An 18,270-nucleotide genomic window follows, 5' to 3' on the forward strand; every position below is an offset into this window, starting at 1 on the left:
TGCAAAACAGCTGCATTATTGGTCCCAGTGCTTTTTTTACTAAAAAAAATGTTTAAGGATACTCTCATTTCCCCACTCATATTGAAATACTGCTCCACAATGAGGCCAAACTTAGATTCACAAAATGTCCCCCTGTGTTCCCCTAGAACAGGCATGTCCAACAGGTAGATCATGATCTACCAGTAGATCACTGGACATCTGTGGTAGATCACTGGTAGATCATTGGTTCCCCGCAAAGAAGCTGAACAACTGTGGCTCCCCTAAAAAAAGCTCAACATTTTACCTCCTCCCTGAAAAAAACTCAACAACTTTGACCAGAATCCCCCCAAAAGGGGGTAGATCACTGCCACTTTTTTAACTCTATCGCAGTCTCTTGGGAGTTGGCCATCCCTGCCCTAGAAAATAAGCATTGATTGGTCCATTTATGGTAACTTAGCATAGAACTGTCCAAAGTATTGGGACATTTATTTTTCCCAGTCCTACCTGGATACACAACTGAAGCTGGGATCTTCCACATCCAAATGTTAGATCTGCCAGTGAGATACAGCCCCTCGCCAATTCTTTGATAATGCTATCACTCACAGGGGCCTTCATTGAAGTGAATGCAAAGATCTACTTGCCATGGAAAATCACAATCTTGTGAATTGCTCCAGATTCTGCACTGGACTCCACCACTTTTCTCTCCCTCCCCACCCAACCCATGTTTTCTCTTTAGTCCCTCCCCCCCCCCCCGATAGTGTTTACTTTGATATTGCACTACAAATTGCTATGATCCATTGCAGAGATTTCTTTTTCCTTTCCTTGTTTTTCTTCACTGGTTGTATCGATGAGGAAAAATCAAAACCAGTAATAGTAATAATACATTGTAAGGAGTAAAGAAAAGAAAAAGAAAGTCTTGGAGAAGAAATGCCCATAACATACTTACACGACCACCCTTGTGTACACACAGTGCTCAAGTAGTTCCTAGAAGACAGCAGTTCAATGACAGCCCCAGTCCCTGAGACATGCTCCCTTCCTCGCATCCTCACCTAAATTTAATTAGGCTACCACAGTCTTTCTACTGAGCACTGTATCCCAAGTGCTTACTGCTGAGAGATATTGTCTATGACATTTAGTTTGCACTTCAAATCCACCATATATTATCCGCCTGCTCCAACTTCTCTGCTCGACTACATTTCTTCACAGCTTTCCCAATCTACACTGGCTCCTCAGCAAGAAAACCTTCTTTTAACAGATACTTCCACCTAACTTGCGTAACTACTGCAAAGTAACTGGATTCCAGTTCTGCTATGCAACTTCCTCCACTTGGACCCTCGCTTTCCCAAATAGAAATAACCTCTGTTTAGAACATGAAAATGACATCTCCGTGTGCAGTCATTTGCTGCGGTTAATAATTTGGACGTTGCCATGTACAGCAGTGTCCAAGCGCGTTAAACAAAAAAGAATAACCATAGCTGTCAAGTTTTCCCTTTTCTCGCAAGGAAGCCTATTCGGCACAAGGGAATTTCCCTTTAAAAAAGGGAGAACTTGACAGCTATGAGAATAACATAAAATGACACCTACCCGATTCACAAGTGCAACCTTCTCTCCTCTGTTAAGCAGCTCTTTCCCCCCTCCTTCATGTTTCCTGAATTGACACTCCAATGACTGCTACCCACCCCCCCACCCCTGCAGGGCAAGCCAAACGTTATCCTTGGCAAAGAACAAAGTCACCCATGACATCTGCATGCTTAACGTTAAAAACAACAACAACATAATTCGTCCTTGCCAAGCATGCATCTCATGATCTAGCCTCTGACATGCCCTTTTCTGGGGTACGTTGTCTCGTGACCCATTCCAGATCTGTACGTTATTCAAGATCATAACAATTAAAAAAAAAACCACGGCCAATCAATCCCTCCCACGCTGATGCACAAGCACATATGCAGCTGCACCTGACAGGCTCCTGAGCCCACACCTCTGCGCGCACCCCTTGGGCTGCGCATCTATACTTGGAGCTGAGTAAGTACACCACTTTACCTTGCTGCCTGGAGACATCTACCGACTTAGCATCTCCCCGTCGGGCAGCAGGGAACGCGCGTGACCCCCCTTTGACAGGCTGCGTCCGCGCCCACTTAGGCTGGGACCCGCTCCAGCAGCCCCCAGCGCCCGTCCCCACCGTGCCAGCTTCCCCGCAAGCCTTGCAAACATCCCCGCTCTGGCCAAGCGCGACCCCATCACTCACCAGTCCCACCCCGGCAGGCGGGATCCTTGTTCCGCCTTTCCCCTTTCACCGCCTTTCCATCTTGGCCTCTCCCTGCGGCAGGTCATCTGATCGAACCGGCTTTGTATGCTCACGTGGCTCAGCCGGCGGAGCAGACGTCACACCGAACTCTTCCAGCCCAGGGTGGGGATTTCTCCGGCGCTGTCGGTTTCCACTTCCGCCCGGACATGGAGCGCTGCTGGGGGAAACGCGCCTGCGCAGCGGCGAAGCCGGATCATCGCCTGGGTTGGACGCCGAGGCTGCTGCCTGTTAGGCGCGCCTCCTAGAGGGCAGCGCCAGAAAGGAACTCTTCCAGGGTTGAAACAAAATTTTAAAAAATCCTTCCAGTAGAACCTTAGAGACCAACTAAGTTTGTCATTGGTATGAGCTTTCGTGTGCATGCACACTTCCAGGGTTGTTCAAACTAGGACCCCCCCCCCGGCCGTTGTCGGACTACCACTCCCATCACCCCTGACCACTGGGTCCTGCTAGCTAGGGTTGATGGGAGTTGTAGTCCGACAACAGCCCCAGAATGGGAAGTAGTAGCACCTCTCGAGAGGAGGGGCGTTTGAGGTGACCTGCAATTGCAGGAGCCCCGCCTGGTCGTCGCCTTCGCCTTCTTTGCATCTGGTAGTGGAGTTGGGACCACAAGGGTCATCTAGCCCAACCTCACGAAGTGAATCTTTTGCCCAACGTGGGGCTCGAACCCACGACCCTGAGATTAAGAGTCTAATGCTCTACCAGCTGTATTCCAAAGAGTTTTGCAACAAACGCTCCAGGCCTTTTAAAAGCTCACTCTTTCCCTCAGAGATTTCTGAGGGACTGACTTCTTGCTGTTATATATTTGTTTACACCCTGCTAGAACCGCTAAAGACGATCATTAAAAACTATTGAACATGGCTAAAAATTAAAACTGTGTGTGTGTGTGTAATCAAAATTATATGTGCTTAAAAGGTGTGTGTGTGAACAGCAATCCTGACTCTCTCTCCTGACTGTTAAAGGGCTTCCACGACAGAAGCAAGAAGCTGAAAACGTGCTTTAATGGCAAGAACAGTGTTGTGACGTGGGGTTTGTGATTTCAGCTCTCTTGACATAACATGCTGGAGACAGTTCTCTAGTAACAGCTCTTTATTAAAGTGAACAAGACTGAAGACTGAGGAGAGGAAAGCTACATTTATAGGGACAGGGGACTAGCTAGGAAGGGATACATTTTGGAGGGAACAATATCAAGCAATCACAGTGCTGCCTTTTGGAGGAAACCAATAAGACAGAGGATCCAAATACAGCAGCTTAAATGAACCAATAGTAGCTGTACCCTCTGGAACCAAAAGGCAGTTACTTTATCCTAATGCAAATACAGACAATAATAATACAGATATAAAATCCTTTGACTCAATACACAACACCCCTCCCCCCCTAGTGAGCACAGCAGACGTAATCCCTCAGGTACTGTGGGGTCCTACAACTTCTACCTGATCTCCTGACAACAGGTGTTGCAGGTTCTGGATTGGGTGTTACCTGTGGTGGAGGGGCTGCTATAGGGGTTTCATCAGGAACAGATGGAGTCCCAGACATCTCAGGGTCCCCGACCTGTACCTCGTCATCATGAGGACTAGCAGACCCTGGTTCATTTGCTGAAGCCCCTGGTGACTGTACCTCTGGACCATTTTCACTCTGGTCTTGCAGCTGTGCGTCATTAGCCAGGGATGAATTATCTGACTCCTCCCTGCTGAGCGCCCGGCGCCTCAGCTGATCTATATGTCTCTTCCAAACTTGCCCATTTTCCAAGGTCACATAATAGGACACAGGTCCACTAGCCCGGGTGATCACACCGGCCACCCACCGCGGACCTCGTGAATAGTTCCTCACCCAGACCAGATCTTCAGGGGCGAGATACCTTGTTGTGTCAGTCTCAGCCTGGGGGGTTGCTCTTGAATTACGGTTTGGCATTTTATCTGGGTGGACATAATCCAGCACCGTTACCAGTCTTCTACCTAAGAGCAGCTCGGCTGGCGACTTGCCCGTCGCAGTACACGGCGTCGCATGCTGCAAAAATAACATTCGCGCAATGCGAGCCGACCAGTTACCCTCCATTAAGCGCGCAATGGATTCTTTGGCTGTTCTTACCATGCGCTCAGCCTGCCCATTGGAGGATGGGTGAAAGGGCGCGGATGTGACCCCTCTTATAAAGTTATCAGCCAAGAATGCCCTGAATTCTTGGGATACAAAAGCTGCCCCATTATCTGATACAATGGTCTCAGGTAACCCGTGGGTAGCAAACAGCTGCCTCAACACCTTGATTACGGCAGCTGATGCCATGCTAGGGACCATCGCCACTTCTAACCATTTGGAATATGCATCAACGATAACCAAAAAGACCTTCCCTTGGAATGGCCCAGCAAAATCTATGTGCAGCCGGCTCCAGGGAGTCCTGGACTGCTCCCACCAGTGGACTGGTGCTCTGGCCACTTCTGGCCGCACCTCTTGGCATGCCTTGCATGTTCGTACCCATTGTTCTATGTTCTGGTCCATTCCAGGCCACCACACATAACATCGGGCTAGCGACTTCATCCTGACCATTCCCGGGTGTCCCATGTGAAGCGTCTCAAGAACCCTGTTTCTCAGTGGTGCTGGGATGATCACCCTATCTCCCCATAGGAGACAACCCTTATGCATGGACAATTCGTGCTGCCTTGTCGCATAAGGCCTGAATTTTTCTTCATGCGGACCACCTGGCCACCCCCTCCCCACCCAAGTGAGCACACGGGAGAGAACAGCATCTTTCCTAGTTTTCTCAGCTATATCCGTAGCTGTTACAGGAGCCCCCGGAAGTGTTTCTAGCATCATAATGTGCTCCGCCGGAGCAGGATCCTCATTGCTCCCGCCAGGAAGGGGCAATCGACTCAGCGCATCAGCGTGGCACAACTGTTTCCCTGGCACATGGGTCAAGGTGTACTGGAACCCATTCAGGAATATTGACCAACGCAACATTCTGGGGGAGAGAATTTGTGGCGTTTGTTTGTTTGGGTTGAACAACCCTAACAGTGGTTTGTGGTCCGTTTCAATGGAGAAATGGCGACCGTACAAATAATCATAGAACCTTTTGATTCCGGACACAATAGCCAGTGCCTCTTTATCAATTTGAGCATAGTTGCGCTCTGTGGGCGACAACGTACGGGAATAGAAAGAGATGGGCTTTTCCGACCCATCCGGTTCCCTATGACTCAGCACAGCCCCCAGACCGTATTGAGAGGCATCACATGCCAGGACCAGCGGCTTTGACTCATCATAATGAGCAAGGACGCTCCTGCTACTCAGCATTCCTCGCAAGGAGTCAAAAGCCTTCTGCTGCTCCTGCCCCCATCGCCACACATTCTTTTTCTGCAATAGTCTATGTAATGGTTCAGCTACCGAAGCTTTCTGGGGTAAGAACGAATGATAAAAGTTAATAAGTCCCAGGAATGACTGCAACTCCGTCTTGTTCTGTGGTCGTGGTGCCTCGATGATGGCCTTAATCTTAGCATCTGTGGGGTGGATGCCTGATGCATCAATTTTAAACCCCAAGAAATCCACAGTTGGCACCCCAAAACTGCATTTTTCTTTTTTCAGTTGCAACCCCACCTCCTTGAACTTGAGCAACACTGCACGGACACGCGCAACCAGTTCCTGTGGGTCTTTTCCAGCAATCAAAACATCATCAAAAAATGGCAAGACCCCCGGCAGACCTCTTAACAGGCGTTCCATGAGCCCTTGAAAAATCCCTGGGGCCACACAAACTCCGAACTGTAATCTGTTAACTCTGAACGCCCCTTTATGTGTGACAATAGTCTGTGCTTCCGCTGATTGTGGGGTTACTGGCAGCTGTTGGTAAGCTTGTGCCAGGTCAATTTTGGCGAACACCTTGCCCCCAGCCAGTTTAGCCAACAGATGTGATACGACTGGAATGGGGTATGAGTTTCCCCTGAGTGCCTTATTGATAGTACATTTGTAATCTGCACATATCCTGACTTCCCCATTTGCTTTAAGGGGTGTGACGATTGGAGTCTCCCACTTAGCAGAGTCCACGGGTGAGAGAACTCCCTGCTTGACCAATTTATCCAGCTCTGCCTCGATCTTGGGTTGCAGTGCAAATGGCACTCGCCTTGGTTTGAGTCGGATTGGGGCCACACCGGGGTCCAACTCGAAGTCAACTGGGGGCCCTTTATAACAACCCAGTTTTCCATTAAAGAGACCAGCAAATTCCTTGCATAATGCCTCGCTCATCTCAGGGCAGGTTTGGATTGAATTAAGCCCTGAGATACTCAGTCCCAGGGCGGGGAACCAGTCAGTGCCCAGGAGACTGGGGCGACTGCCCTTCGCAATCACCAGTTTGAGTACAGCCTGTTTGTCCCGGAACTGTACTCTCACGGCACACATTCCCATAACATGGATGCGGCCTGCTGAGTACGACTGCAAGGTTGCCGGGAAGGGCTCCAGAGGGGGCAACTTACCCCTGGGGAAGAATGTCTTCGCGGTCTGGTCCGACACGATGGTGAATGCAGATCCGGAGTCCACCTCCATGTCGCACTGCTGACCCTCAATCTTCACCTTGACGTGTGCCTTGCCTTGCGCTGGAAACTGCACGGCCCTCCCGTTGATCTCCGTTACGTAGTGGCAGTCCTTTAGAAAACGAGTTGCTGTGGGCGGTCTGCGATGCTCCAGTCTAGGTGCTCCTGTTGCTCCCGACGCCGCCGATCTACAGACCCTGGCGATGTGACCCGTCTTTCCGCACGTCCGGCACATAGCATCCCTGAAACGACAACTCTTCCGCTCATGGTTTCCGCCACAACCTGGGCAACTGCCTCGGCGATCTTTGTGCACTGTGCAGGCCTGACGCACCAACTCGACCCCACGGACTGGGCTCTGGCTCGGAGTAGCCTCTAGCTCGTCCATGGCATGCGCAACTTCTATCTGTGGCTTAGTGGCCTTGCGACTGGCATCAAGCTCCTCTCTTTCATAATTCTCCGTGGCGGTGGCCTCCTTCAAGGCTGAAGCAAGGGTAACCTCTTCTTTAGCCACGATGCGTCTTCTGGCTTTCTTGCTGCTCAGACCACCAATAAACCGATCCAGGAGAGTCTCTTCCAGATTTTGGAAGCCGCAGTGCTGAGCGAGCTTCCGGAGTTCAGCCAGAAATGTGGATACAGACTCCCCAGCATGCTGCTGCCTCTTATGGAACTCCATCCGCCGGGCCATCTTGGTCTCAGTAGGCGCCAAGTGGCTTGTTAGGCAGGCAAGAATATCTTTGAGAGATGTCTCACTCAGCTTCGCTGGAGCAAGTAATGCCTTGGCCAGCTTGAAGGTCTCGGGCCCACAGTAGCTCAGGAATGTGGCCCTTCTTTTGCTGGCGTCGGTGATCCCTTGAGCCACTGCAAAGAACTCGAAGCGTTCGACGTAGTCTTCCCAGGTGTGGGGCTCTGATGGCTGGAAGGGCTCCAATACCCTTGGACTCTCCATTGTCCTAGCGGGCAGGGTCGTCTTCTCAGCTGGCCAGTGAGTCTTGTTCTCAGCTGCAATCCGGACTCTGAGGCAGGGTTGTGTTTAACCGCTCCTCAGCATTCCGGATCCCACCTTCGTCGCCAGTTGTTGTGACGTGGGGTTTGTGATTTCAGCTCTCTTGACATAACATGCTGGAGACAGTTCTCTAGTAACAGCTCTTTATTAAAGTGAACAAGACTGAAGACTGAGGAGAGGAAAGCTACATTTATAGGGACAGGGGACTAGCTAGGAAGGGATACATTTTGGAGGGAACAATATCAAGCAATCACAGTGCTGCCTTTTGGAGGAAACCAATAAGACAGAGGATCCAAATACAGCAGCTTAAATGAACCAATAGTAGCTGTACCCTCTGGAACCAAAAGGCAGTTACTTTATCCTAATGCAAATACAGACAATAATAATACAGATATAAAATCCTTTGACTCAATACACAACAAACAGAACCACCCCGATCGCTCAAAGAAAGCAAGCCAAAGCTTAGGCTGGGAGGAGGGCTGGGCTCTGGCCATTTCCACGCAGTGCCCTCTTCTTATCTAATCTACAAGAACTGGGAGCAGTTCGCCTCAGGCCAGGCTTACTCAGTGCTAGTCTTGTGCTAGGCTCTGCCTCATTCTGGAGCTGACCACCACAACAAATTGCACAATGCACATTGCTCCCATTCTGCAGTGAGAGGGGGAGATGGTTGCCTTGGAGCTTACTTGCCTTTTCTCCAGGTCACTTCCTGAGCTTCCAGGTTGGGGCTACAGCACCAAACCAGACTGGTGAAGGGGTGCAGCTCAGTGGCAGAGGACTTGCTTTGCATGCAGAAGGTGCAGGGTGCAACCTCCAGCTATTGGGGGAAAGGGGCTTCTGTCGGACACCCTGGAAAACCAGCTAGTGTTGGATTAGATGGGTGGGAGGATGTTTGGCTCTCCAGACCAACTCCCATAATTTCTGATCATTGGCTATGCAGGTTGGGACTGATGGAAGTTGGGAGTCATACAAATCTTGAGGGCTACAAGTTTCCCATCCAAGGTATATAGACAGAGCTATGACCAAGGGTCTAGCTTGGTAGAAGGCAGCTCCTTGCATTCCACAGTCACCAAAAGCTGCTTTCCAGGTAAGTTCCCAAATTCAGAATTGACAATTCCTCAGATGCCACAATCAAGCAGCATTCATCTCAAGGTCTGAGACTCAACTGACCTTGTGTACGCATTGCATATTCACTTATTATGGGATTTCCATAACGGTGTATTCACTGCTACATCTAAACAAGAATACTCTGTTTGAGGCTAAGTATGTAACTATCAGTCACTCTATCCAGATGTAGTTATGTAGAGTAATGGTAAAAACCCAGCACAAGGCTCAGTAATACTCTAATCCTCAACCTTCAACATCTCTCTCTTACTACTGTATCTACTTTAGCATAATAATCAGAGGAAATTGTGGAGAAAAGGAGATGCAGTATTGCAGCGTGGGCACATTTTGTACTATGCCTAGGCAACGCCAGTTTAGGCCAGTCTTAAAATGAGCCTTGCATTTGAAGACTTGAAGATAAATGCAAAACTTACATAAAATGGAGGTGTACGCAACTGCCGAAAAGTGTGAGTTAGAAAGAATCCTATCCTATTGATAATTTTTTGGCTCCATGTTGATAGTGTTTTTTCTATTCTTGCATTTTTACAGTTAGGTGGATTCACATGTTGAAAAGATGTGGCAGCAGCTTGTGGTAATAAACTGTAAATGCAACTGCCTGCACAACAATTGCCAGTTCGACAAGCTCCAAGAACCCAGGACCAGACAACAATGTCTTCTGAATTTGCAGTGGGCTCCCTTCTGTATGTGATCATTGTATCCTTTGTTGTTCTTTGTCAATGGAATTCAGGGTTGTAGCATGTGTCACTGTGACCCTCCCAAAGATTTGCATGGCCGCACTTCCACATAAGTACACAACCATAGACCAATCAGACACTAACACAGCAGGTATGGAATAAAAAGATTTTATTCAATACTTTCGTATGGCACCAACACTAAAGGCCACTCGATTTTCCCCCCTCAATCATAAAGTTGGATACCACAAAATAAATCAGCTGGCCACTGCTAAGCATTCAGGGTGGAGATAATTTAAGAGATGATTAGAATGCAGATGAAATCAGTAGGAAATTGTGATCATTTGTGAAATGTAGCAAGCTCAAAAAGGTTTTTTTGATGAAAGGTATTCTCCTAAGTAATATATTCTACAGGTACATATGCTACATCAGTCATGTTCTATACATGTATCCATGTGATTACATCCAGCATCTGGACACACCACGGCCATTATTATTTAAGGCTTACAAGGCACTTTAGCAACATGGTCATATAAAAATATGGAGTAATACTAGCAGGCTGCCAGGGCACAGGTCTGACAATTTAACATGGGAAGTTCAATAACAACTGCATGCTTACGAGCAATATTGCAAGACAGCACAGCAGTGGTTTTGTGTGCAAACCTCTTAGGCAAAAGAGGAAACGAGAGAGTTGTTTTTAAGCTAGAGGGCAATATATTTTCTTGTGCCACTCCCCGTGACTCCGGATGTGTGCACATTAAATATATTTGAACACCTATGCAGATAAAGCGATGCTGCCTTGGCGAGTCTAGCTCTGACAAAGGGATTTGCCACTAGGACTTAGGGCCCTTCAGGCTGATATTTTAAGTGGACTGGAAGAATAATTTGCTAGGACTAGAGACGGCAGTGAGCTGGAAGGACTATGATGGTACGGTAGTTCTTCCTTTAAACTGTTGCTCCTCTATCAGTTGCAATGCATTTTCCCCAGAGTCTCAATATTTGTTTGCATAAGAGGGGAACATGAAGCACATGGTAGAGATGGGTAAGACACAAAAGTATGTTTGGAATATGGAAGGACCAGCTTTTGGGGAGTTCAGATATTCAAGATGGCACTGTGAAGTATCATGGCCTATCCAGTATGGCACAAGGTAAGGAGGGCTTCTACAATTAACACCTCCACTGAATACTTCAGGCAGAGTTCTATTAATGTCAGTACCAACAAGGGTAATAAAACAGGGCAAAGTATGTTGTATACCCAGAGTACAGGTACAAATCCTTAAAAATGTGCAAGGCTTAAAACAATCACCCTGCAAGCTTAAGGTCTCATTAGGAGGGAAGCAAGGTGGAGGGAGAGAAAAGGAGGGGGCACCCCAAGGGCTCTATCGCACATAATGGGGGTTAAGGGAAGAGTTTCCATGAGCATCAGTCAAGCAGGCTCACAGAACAAGGACTAATTCTTAGTCCAGGTGTCCAGGCTCATTATTGTAACAGTCTCTTACCAGTGCTGCACATGTAGTATGTATCCGGCAAATTTGTTCATCACCTCATAGAACACAGAACTACAGAAATGATACACAGTACTCACTCACCATATGGCACAACAACTATACATCTTATATTCATGTCATTAGATTACTTGGCCGATTCATGAAATTAGATCAGAATGTTAGAATTTTTTGTTCTCCTTCAATCCAGAACACATCTCATTGAGAATAAGAGAGATTTGTGATTCCCTCCCTCCCCCGGACTCCCATCAGTGCGGGATTAATTGGTTCCTTAGGAAACAGAAGTTAAGTAAGCATCTTTCGTTTTCTAGTTGAACAAGAAGAGAAAATTCCCACAGAGATGGAGATGTGTCACTTTGCCCAACAGTCCCCAAACTGTCCACAGATACTTTGGGACAGCACTGCAAGCATTTGGTCCTTTTCCATAAATGTTGGCAGAGTCTTGCATGAAACACCATACAGATCTTTTATGCTGAGTGTTTTCCTTCTGCTTTTATCAGAAGCTAACTTGAACAGATAAATCCCACCAAAAACCCCTCTCTCTAACCAAGCACCAAACTTCTGTTCAGAAGATAAACAGGAGCATGAAACAGCACATATGGTTTGCAATCAGGAGATGTAAGTGTGTGTGTGTGTGTTCCCTTCATTGTTCCACTCTCTTGCTTGGATCTAGTCCTCATGCACAAAGTTCAACTTAGGCAGCACAAGACTAACAGATATGGGCCTTTTGAGGGATTAGAACTGCTTGCTCATATAGCGTGCTTGGTGTACAGCAGAGTGAAGGAGCCCCCTTGACCAAGCAGCGTTTGCAGAAGTAAATACAGATGAGATGGTGGAGCCTGCCTGGCTATTTTGATCTGTGATGCAGAAAGCAGGAAGCGTGGTTTCTTCCTCTGGTTACTGCTTCATGAGTCTGCTCAAGCTATCCTGTCAGCATACCCCAACCACCTTTCAGTATTCTCACAACCCCATAGTTTGAGACCCTGGGGGTGAAGAGGAATCTTATGGACAGTGATGCATAAAGATTACAGTATGTTTGTGTCACTTTACCAAGCTGAGAAACTGCACTTACATCTATCCACGTAGCCATTATGCACTCCCTACCCCTGTGTAGCATATATATCCAGGGTGATGTGGTCCTGATCCAGCCTTCCCCAACTGGCTCCCCTGGACATTACTGGACCACACCTTCCACCATCCCCGGCCAGCCTAGCCAATGTTTAGAGATGATGAGAGATCTGGTCCAACAGTGCCTTGGGGGAGAAGGGACCAAGGTTAGGGAAAGCTGCCCTAATTATAACCAATGCATAAACACTGGTTAGGCACAGACATCTCCAATTCTAATTTTTTTAAAAAAAATATTTCTGAACATTTCTTCATTGAGTTTGGTGATTTTTCCAAGTGATTAAAAGCTATCAGCAGAAGTTAATTTTTTTTTTAAAAAAAAAGCAGAGCGAAAGATAGAGGCTGCTGTTCACATCATCATCTTGGCTCCTCCTCAGAAGCCATCATAAAAGCAGTTGCAGCTAAGAAGTCTTAGTATTAGCAATTCAAGAGGAGGGGGTGGGGTAAGAAATGTGGCACTCAAGCCCAAAGATGCCTCCGTTGTAGTCACCAAAACCACCGGCTCTCAGAGTGCAGGGAAAGCGACAACTTGAGACAGCCCAGCTGTTGGTCACCATTGCTCAGCACAACCTTGAACCTGTAGTCCCCATTGGTGAGCATGGGAGGCAAATCCAAGGTGGGGATGTAGAAGGTGGAGGAAGGCAAGTTGTAAGAACCCTGAAAGGAGAAAACACACATACACACAAATCTGTCAGCCAACACTTTCTGCTCCCTCCATCAGGTATACGAACAGTGCCAATAGGAACACTCAATAAGCAGATCCTTTACAGTATGAAATCAAGGAGAAATTACAGGGTGATAGGTATGGCCACTGAAATATTCCAGCCCCTCACTGGGAGCCAGCAGGCCCACCCAGTTTGCACAACTGAAAACATACAAACCAATCCACTCAAACCTGTCAAACTCTAGAAGATGCTCTTTTCTAGAAGCAAGAGTGGCTAGCTGGAGTAAGCAGCTTCTGGCTCCTCCATCACATATAGGGCCCAAGCCTAGATACCCATAGAGATGTCCTCATGTGAGCAATACTCTAACTCTGAACCTTACCTTAGGACACAATGGGCTGCTACGGTAAATGCATCCCTGAAAAATACCTTGTAGGCTGCCCCCTTTCAGTTTACAGGATGCAGATGTGGAGCAGAGCTGGGCAGAAATGGGACTGAATTAAGGGTCTGCAAAACCAGCATGATTGAAACCCATCTTTCCAGCTCCAAGTATTGGTTTTCCAGAGGAAACTCAGCTATCTGTTGGAAAGACAGTCAGCTCCATTTGCACGTTCATTCCTTTACTGGACTTCATCATACTCCCTTAACTTCTTTTAATGCACATGGGGCTTAATTATAGGTGCACTGCACTACGGGGGTTTCTAATTTTTGCATGGAGATGTATTTATAAGCTTTCTTATCTGCCCTTTACCATGAGCCCTGCCCCCTGCCCTCCATACTTCCTTGATTATTAAACATGCAGCAAATTTGACTGCAAACCTTGGCTAAGCCTAACAGCTGTACGGAACCCCTGTCCTTCTCTGATGGACCTGCATATTCCACAGGGATGTGGAATTTGGTGGCAGGCCTTGCAGCTGCCCATCTCATGTGGGATTTGTTTCTTTGGTTCCCCTTCCTAGTAAGCAAGAGGGGGAAGCTTGAGCTTACCGCTCTGAAGGGGCAATGGCAAGGAATGCCATAAGTCTGCATTGGTTCCGGGCATGGCTGGCCAGGAGGAATAGCCTGATCCAGTTTGGCACAAAGATCATCATAGGTGCAGCTGCCAAGTTCGTCCACGCAGGGGACCTTTATCCACATATCGCCGATCTTCTTCTCCAAAACAACCTCTCCCTAGAAGTAAACATTACACACAAACATTAACTTAGCCTCCAACTTTCCTCCTCAATAAACATCCACAGCTCAATGCTTCCTATAGCTTGGACAATTGGCCCACCTACCTACAGGCCAAGGTTGGGGAGCATGTAGTCCATCATCATTTGAAAGACCACAACTCCCATTATCCCCCATCGCTGGCCTCATCATCATCATCGATAACATCGATATACCTCTTATTTTTTTAAAAAATTAAATTTTTAAATAATAAATACTTTATTTCAATCCTTTTAAAAAAATTTACATGGTCAAAAGAAAAAAAGAAAGAAGAAGAAAAAAAGAAAGAAAGAGAAAAAGAAAGAAAAAACACACACCAGCATACAATCATCAAATCATGATTTTCAGAATAAAGCATACAGAGAGCTAAACAAGAAAAAAAATAAAATTAAAAATTGACTCCCTACTACTGATAATACCGCTTCCTTTTAGAATAAAATCTTCTTATCTTGCATTGTTACATAGATTCACTATACAGTATTTTATTTCTTCTCTATATTGTTCAATATGTACCTTCTCTATATTTCCCTGCATTTCTTTCAATTTAGACAAATCACCAATTCAGTACTGAAATTTTCCTTAATCAGATAGTCCTCAACATACTTCCATTCTATTTTACACTTCTCCCTTGGGATATTCCTGATGGCTGCCGTCATTTTAGCTAGGTTCATGAATTCCACCAATTTTTCCTGCGATTCTAATACTGTCGGGATTTTTTCTCCCTTCCAATTTTGGGCAATAAGGATTCTGGCTGCAGCGCATGCGTACAAAAATATATTTTTTCTATCATCTGGGATATTTTCGGGTACCATGCTTAACAAGAATATTTCTGGTTTCTTTTCGAACGTTAGCTTTAGCATCTTTTTCAATTTCTCATAAATTATATTCCAAAATTTATAAATTTTCTCGCATTGCCACCAACAATGGTAATAGCTACCAAATTTTTCCATGCATTTCCAACATTTATTCGATTTGTTCTTATATATTTTAGCAATTCTATCTGGTGTCAGGTGCCACCTATGGACCAATTTTAGCATATTCTCTTTTATCCCTGCACACCCTGTAAATTTTATTCCCTCCCTCCATAATTTTTCCCATTGATTACTATATAGGGGCCTCCCAATGTCTTGGGCCCATTTTATCATGGTAGCTTTCACAACTTCATCTTTTAATTCCCATTCTAGGAGAAAATTATATAAGTTTGCCAATGATTTATTCGGATTTTCAATCAAAACCTCTTGAATTTTAGATTCATTTTCTGGGAATCCGATTTCTTTATGCTTTTGGAATAAACTTTGAATTTGGCAGCATTGTAACCAACTCGAGCATTTATATTTCACCTCTTGGTACGGACATCGATATACCTCTTATTACCAGAGGCTGGGAACTTGTGAGTCCCCAGAAGCACCTGAGTGGGCTCTAATTTGCAGCTTCGATTGGAGTCAGCTCTTAGGTACCACCACAAGACAGCAGTAAGGAGCAACAATTCCTGATTTCTTTATGCTTTCCCCCCCTGACTTGACCTTCACTGTAACAGATTGCTGGGCAGTATGCAACAATAAAGAACCACAGAACACCACCGCAACAGGCAGAGGAAATACGTAAAACTGAGATGCAACAAATGAATGGCCATATTAGAGCAGGTTCTTGTCCCAGATATACACCACCCCCTTCCCATCCTTCTTTTATCTTTCTTTTTATCCTTCTTTTATCTTGAAAAGCACCTGCTTCAAAGTGTGCTCGTGTACAGAGGAGCTGCTTAACCATTTCCTTCCCAGACACTGATCGGCTCAGGATTCCTTCTCCCCTCTGCATCTTCCCTCTCAATGAGAGAAAAACAAATGTGGATAGGGGGGTGTGCGTGCATGCGTGTGCATTTCTGAACACACAAAGGGCTGGAAAGTGAAGGTTTAAGCAGCTTCTGTTATACCCTCTCAATCTGAAACTACCTGCTGCCTCTTCACAGGGTTTTTTAAACAAAAACCCAATAAGATATTTGAAGATGGCTTTCATATCTCCTCTCAGTCTCCTCTTATCCAGCCTAAACATACCCAACTTCCTCAATTGTTCCTCATAAGACTTGGTTTCCAGACGCTTGATCATCTTGGTCTCCCCTCCTCTGCACATGTTCCAGCTTGCCAATATCCTCCTTAATTTGTGGCACCCAGGACAGGTGTGGTCTGACCAAGGCAGAATAGAGTGGGACTATGACTTCCCTTGATCTGAACACTAGACTTCTGTTGATGCAGCCTAGAAGATCATTAGCTTTTTTGCTGCTGCTGCTGCACCACGCTATTGACTTAAGTTAAGCTTGCGGTCCACCAAGACCCCTAGATCTTTTCCACGTGTACTACTGCCACACTTGGGTTTAAACATGCAACCTGGCTGAATAGGCAAGGAACAAGCCTAATTAAGCCTCCCAGCTCCAACTGGTTTCAAAACAGGCCCTACCTGCATGATAGCTCACAAGGCCTCTCTTGCTTTCAGAGATGTTTCAGGAACAGCTGAGCCGAGCTATTTTCATTCCACTCACTGCACATAAGGCTGCTCTGTACAGTAATGCCAGGCATTTCCCCCAATAAGCAAAGTTCCCTTTCTGCAACATTGGAGTATTCAGGCTCATGGCCCTCTGCCCCAGCTGCATCTTTGCTGTCATCCGAACATAAGAGCCCTGATGGATCAGGCCAAAGGCCCATCTAGTCCAGCATCCTCTTCTCACATCCAGATGCCTAAGGGAAGCCCCATAGCAGAACCTGAGTCCATGCTTGCACTCCCCAGTAACTAGATTTCAGAGGCATACTGGTTCTGACAGTATAAGGAGAACATATTGTGATTATTAGCCACTGCTAGCCTCATCCCCCCATGCATTTGTCTAATCCTCTTTTAAAGCCATCCAGGTTGGTGCTGAGCACTGCCTCCACAGTTTAACCATGAAGAAGTGATTTCCTCTGCCTGACCTCTCGCTTTGGATGGAGAGTTCGAGAAAACCAGAGGCAGTGCAAGGATATTCCCAGGGTGTATCCCCCCCCCCCATCTGATCCCACTGCTCAAGCACCCAGCATTGCCTCCCCAAGTCTCTTCTCCAGCAAGCTGTTCTCTGACAGTTTTTGCCAGGAATTGCCATTATGGACCATTGTGCTTTTGCTAAATAGGACGGACACCTGGGAGAGTGCGCCAGCTCAAGGAGGATTCCTGTCCCGTTGTGCGAGAGTCCTAAAAAGCAGCCCTGGACAGGAACACACAAGCAAGTCATGCTACCTCTTGTGACACTTCTTTCCCATGTTTCAAGAAAAGGAATCTTGCAAAATAAAATAAAATTAGGGAGCTTGCTGGAGGGGAGATGCAGGAAGGCAGTGCAAGTGGAGGGGTGGGCAAGGTGTCCTCTGGGGTCCCAGAGGTGGTGGCACCCACACTGAGAACAAAGCAAAAGGCCACAGCTCTCTGAATGTGAAACAGGTGGTGCACGCACGCATGCACACACACACACACACACACACACACACACACACACACACACAGGTTCCTCTTTGGAGGTCACCTCCTCTTTCCATATTGCATCTGAAGTCTCGTAAAAGGAAGTTAAGCTCCCTTGCACTTCCTCCGATGCCTCACATTTAAACTCCCTAAATCTGCTTGGTTATAAAGACTCATCACAGCCTTCTTTCTCATATCTCAAGCCCATTCGAGAACCATGGATGCGTTTGCTGTGGCAAGATGGAATGGCAGACCATGGTTTGGCATAACAAATGTTAGCCCGGACTAAGCATCCAAGCACACACTTCTCCCTCCCTCGCAGCAATTTCCTGCCTCCTTTCCTGGTTTGTGGCAACCTCGGTTTGCCATTTTGGCCTAATGGGCCAGCTATGGTTTGTGCTTGCCCTGCAGCAAAGGATAAGGCACCAAGATTGAACTCTCACACCAAGTCTGTGCGCTTGACAATCCTTATTGGTCGGCCCGGGGATGACGCAGGCGGGAACCTTCCATCGCGCAGGGGCTGAGCTCGCAGCCCCTATGCGATGGTTCAGTCGGGAAGCCCACAACCCCACCTCCAAATGTGGATTTGGCATTGTAGGGGGACTAGAGATCCCTTCCAACTCTACACATAGGAGCTCTTTGCTCCTGTTTCCCCCATCTCTAAAGCAGGAATACCACCACTAAGCATGGTCATGAGAATAAAGGCAGCT

General features: G+C 46.8%; 2 protein-coding genes across 4 annotated transcripts in view; both read right to left on the reverse strand.

Moving 5' to 3' along the window:
* The window catches only part of LOC118080440 (proton-coupled amino acid transporter 1-like), a 47,613-nt gene extending 45,106 nt beyond the window's left edge, over positions 1-2,507 (reverse strand). The window contains exon 1 of one of the 2 annotated variants that reach the window (XM_035105699.2): positions 2,225-2,507. The gene's annotated coding sequence lies outside the window, so the exon portion shown is untranslated. The other variant, XM_060271629.1, reaches the window with a different exon arrangement.
* Positions 2,508-9,740: 7,233 nt separating this feature from the next.
* Positions 9,741-18,270, reverse strand: part of GM2A (ganglioside GM2 activator) — a 36,008-nt gene continuing 27,478 nt past the window's right edge. For both annotated transcript variants that reach the window (XM_060271630.1, XM_035105697.2), the window contains exons 3-4: positions 13,865-14,047; positions 9,741-12,872 (exon numbers count right to left, since the gene is read on the reverse strand). In XM_060271630.1, the coding sequence (XP_060127613.1) occupies positions 12,702-12,872; positions 13,865-14,047 (354 nt within the window). In that variant the 3' untranslated portion in view covers positions 9,741-12,701. The remainder of the gene's footprint in view (positions 12,873-13,864; positions 14,048-18,270) is intronic.

Source organism: Zootoca vivipara, chromosome 2 (genome assembly GCF_963506605.1).
Source record: "Zootoca vivipara chromosome 2, rZooViv1.1, whole genome shotgun sequence".
NCBI lineage: Eukaryota > Metazoa > Chordata > Lepidosauria > Squamata > Lacertidae > Zootoca > Zootoca vivipara.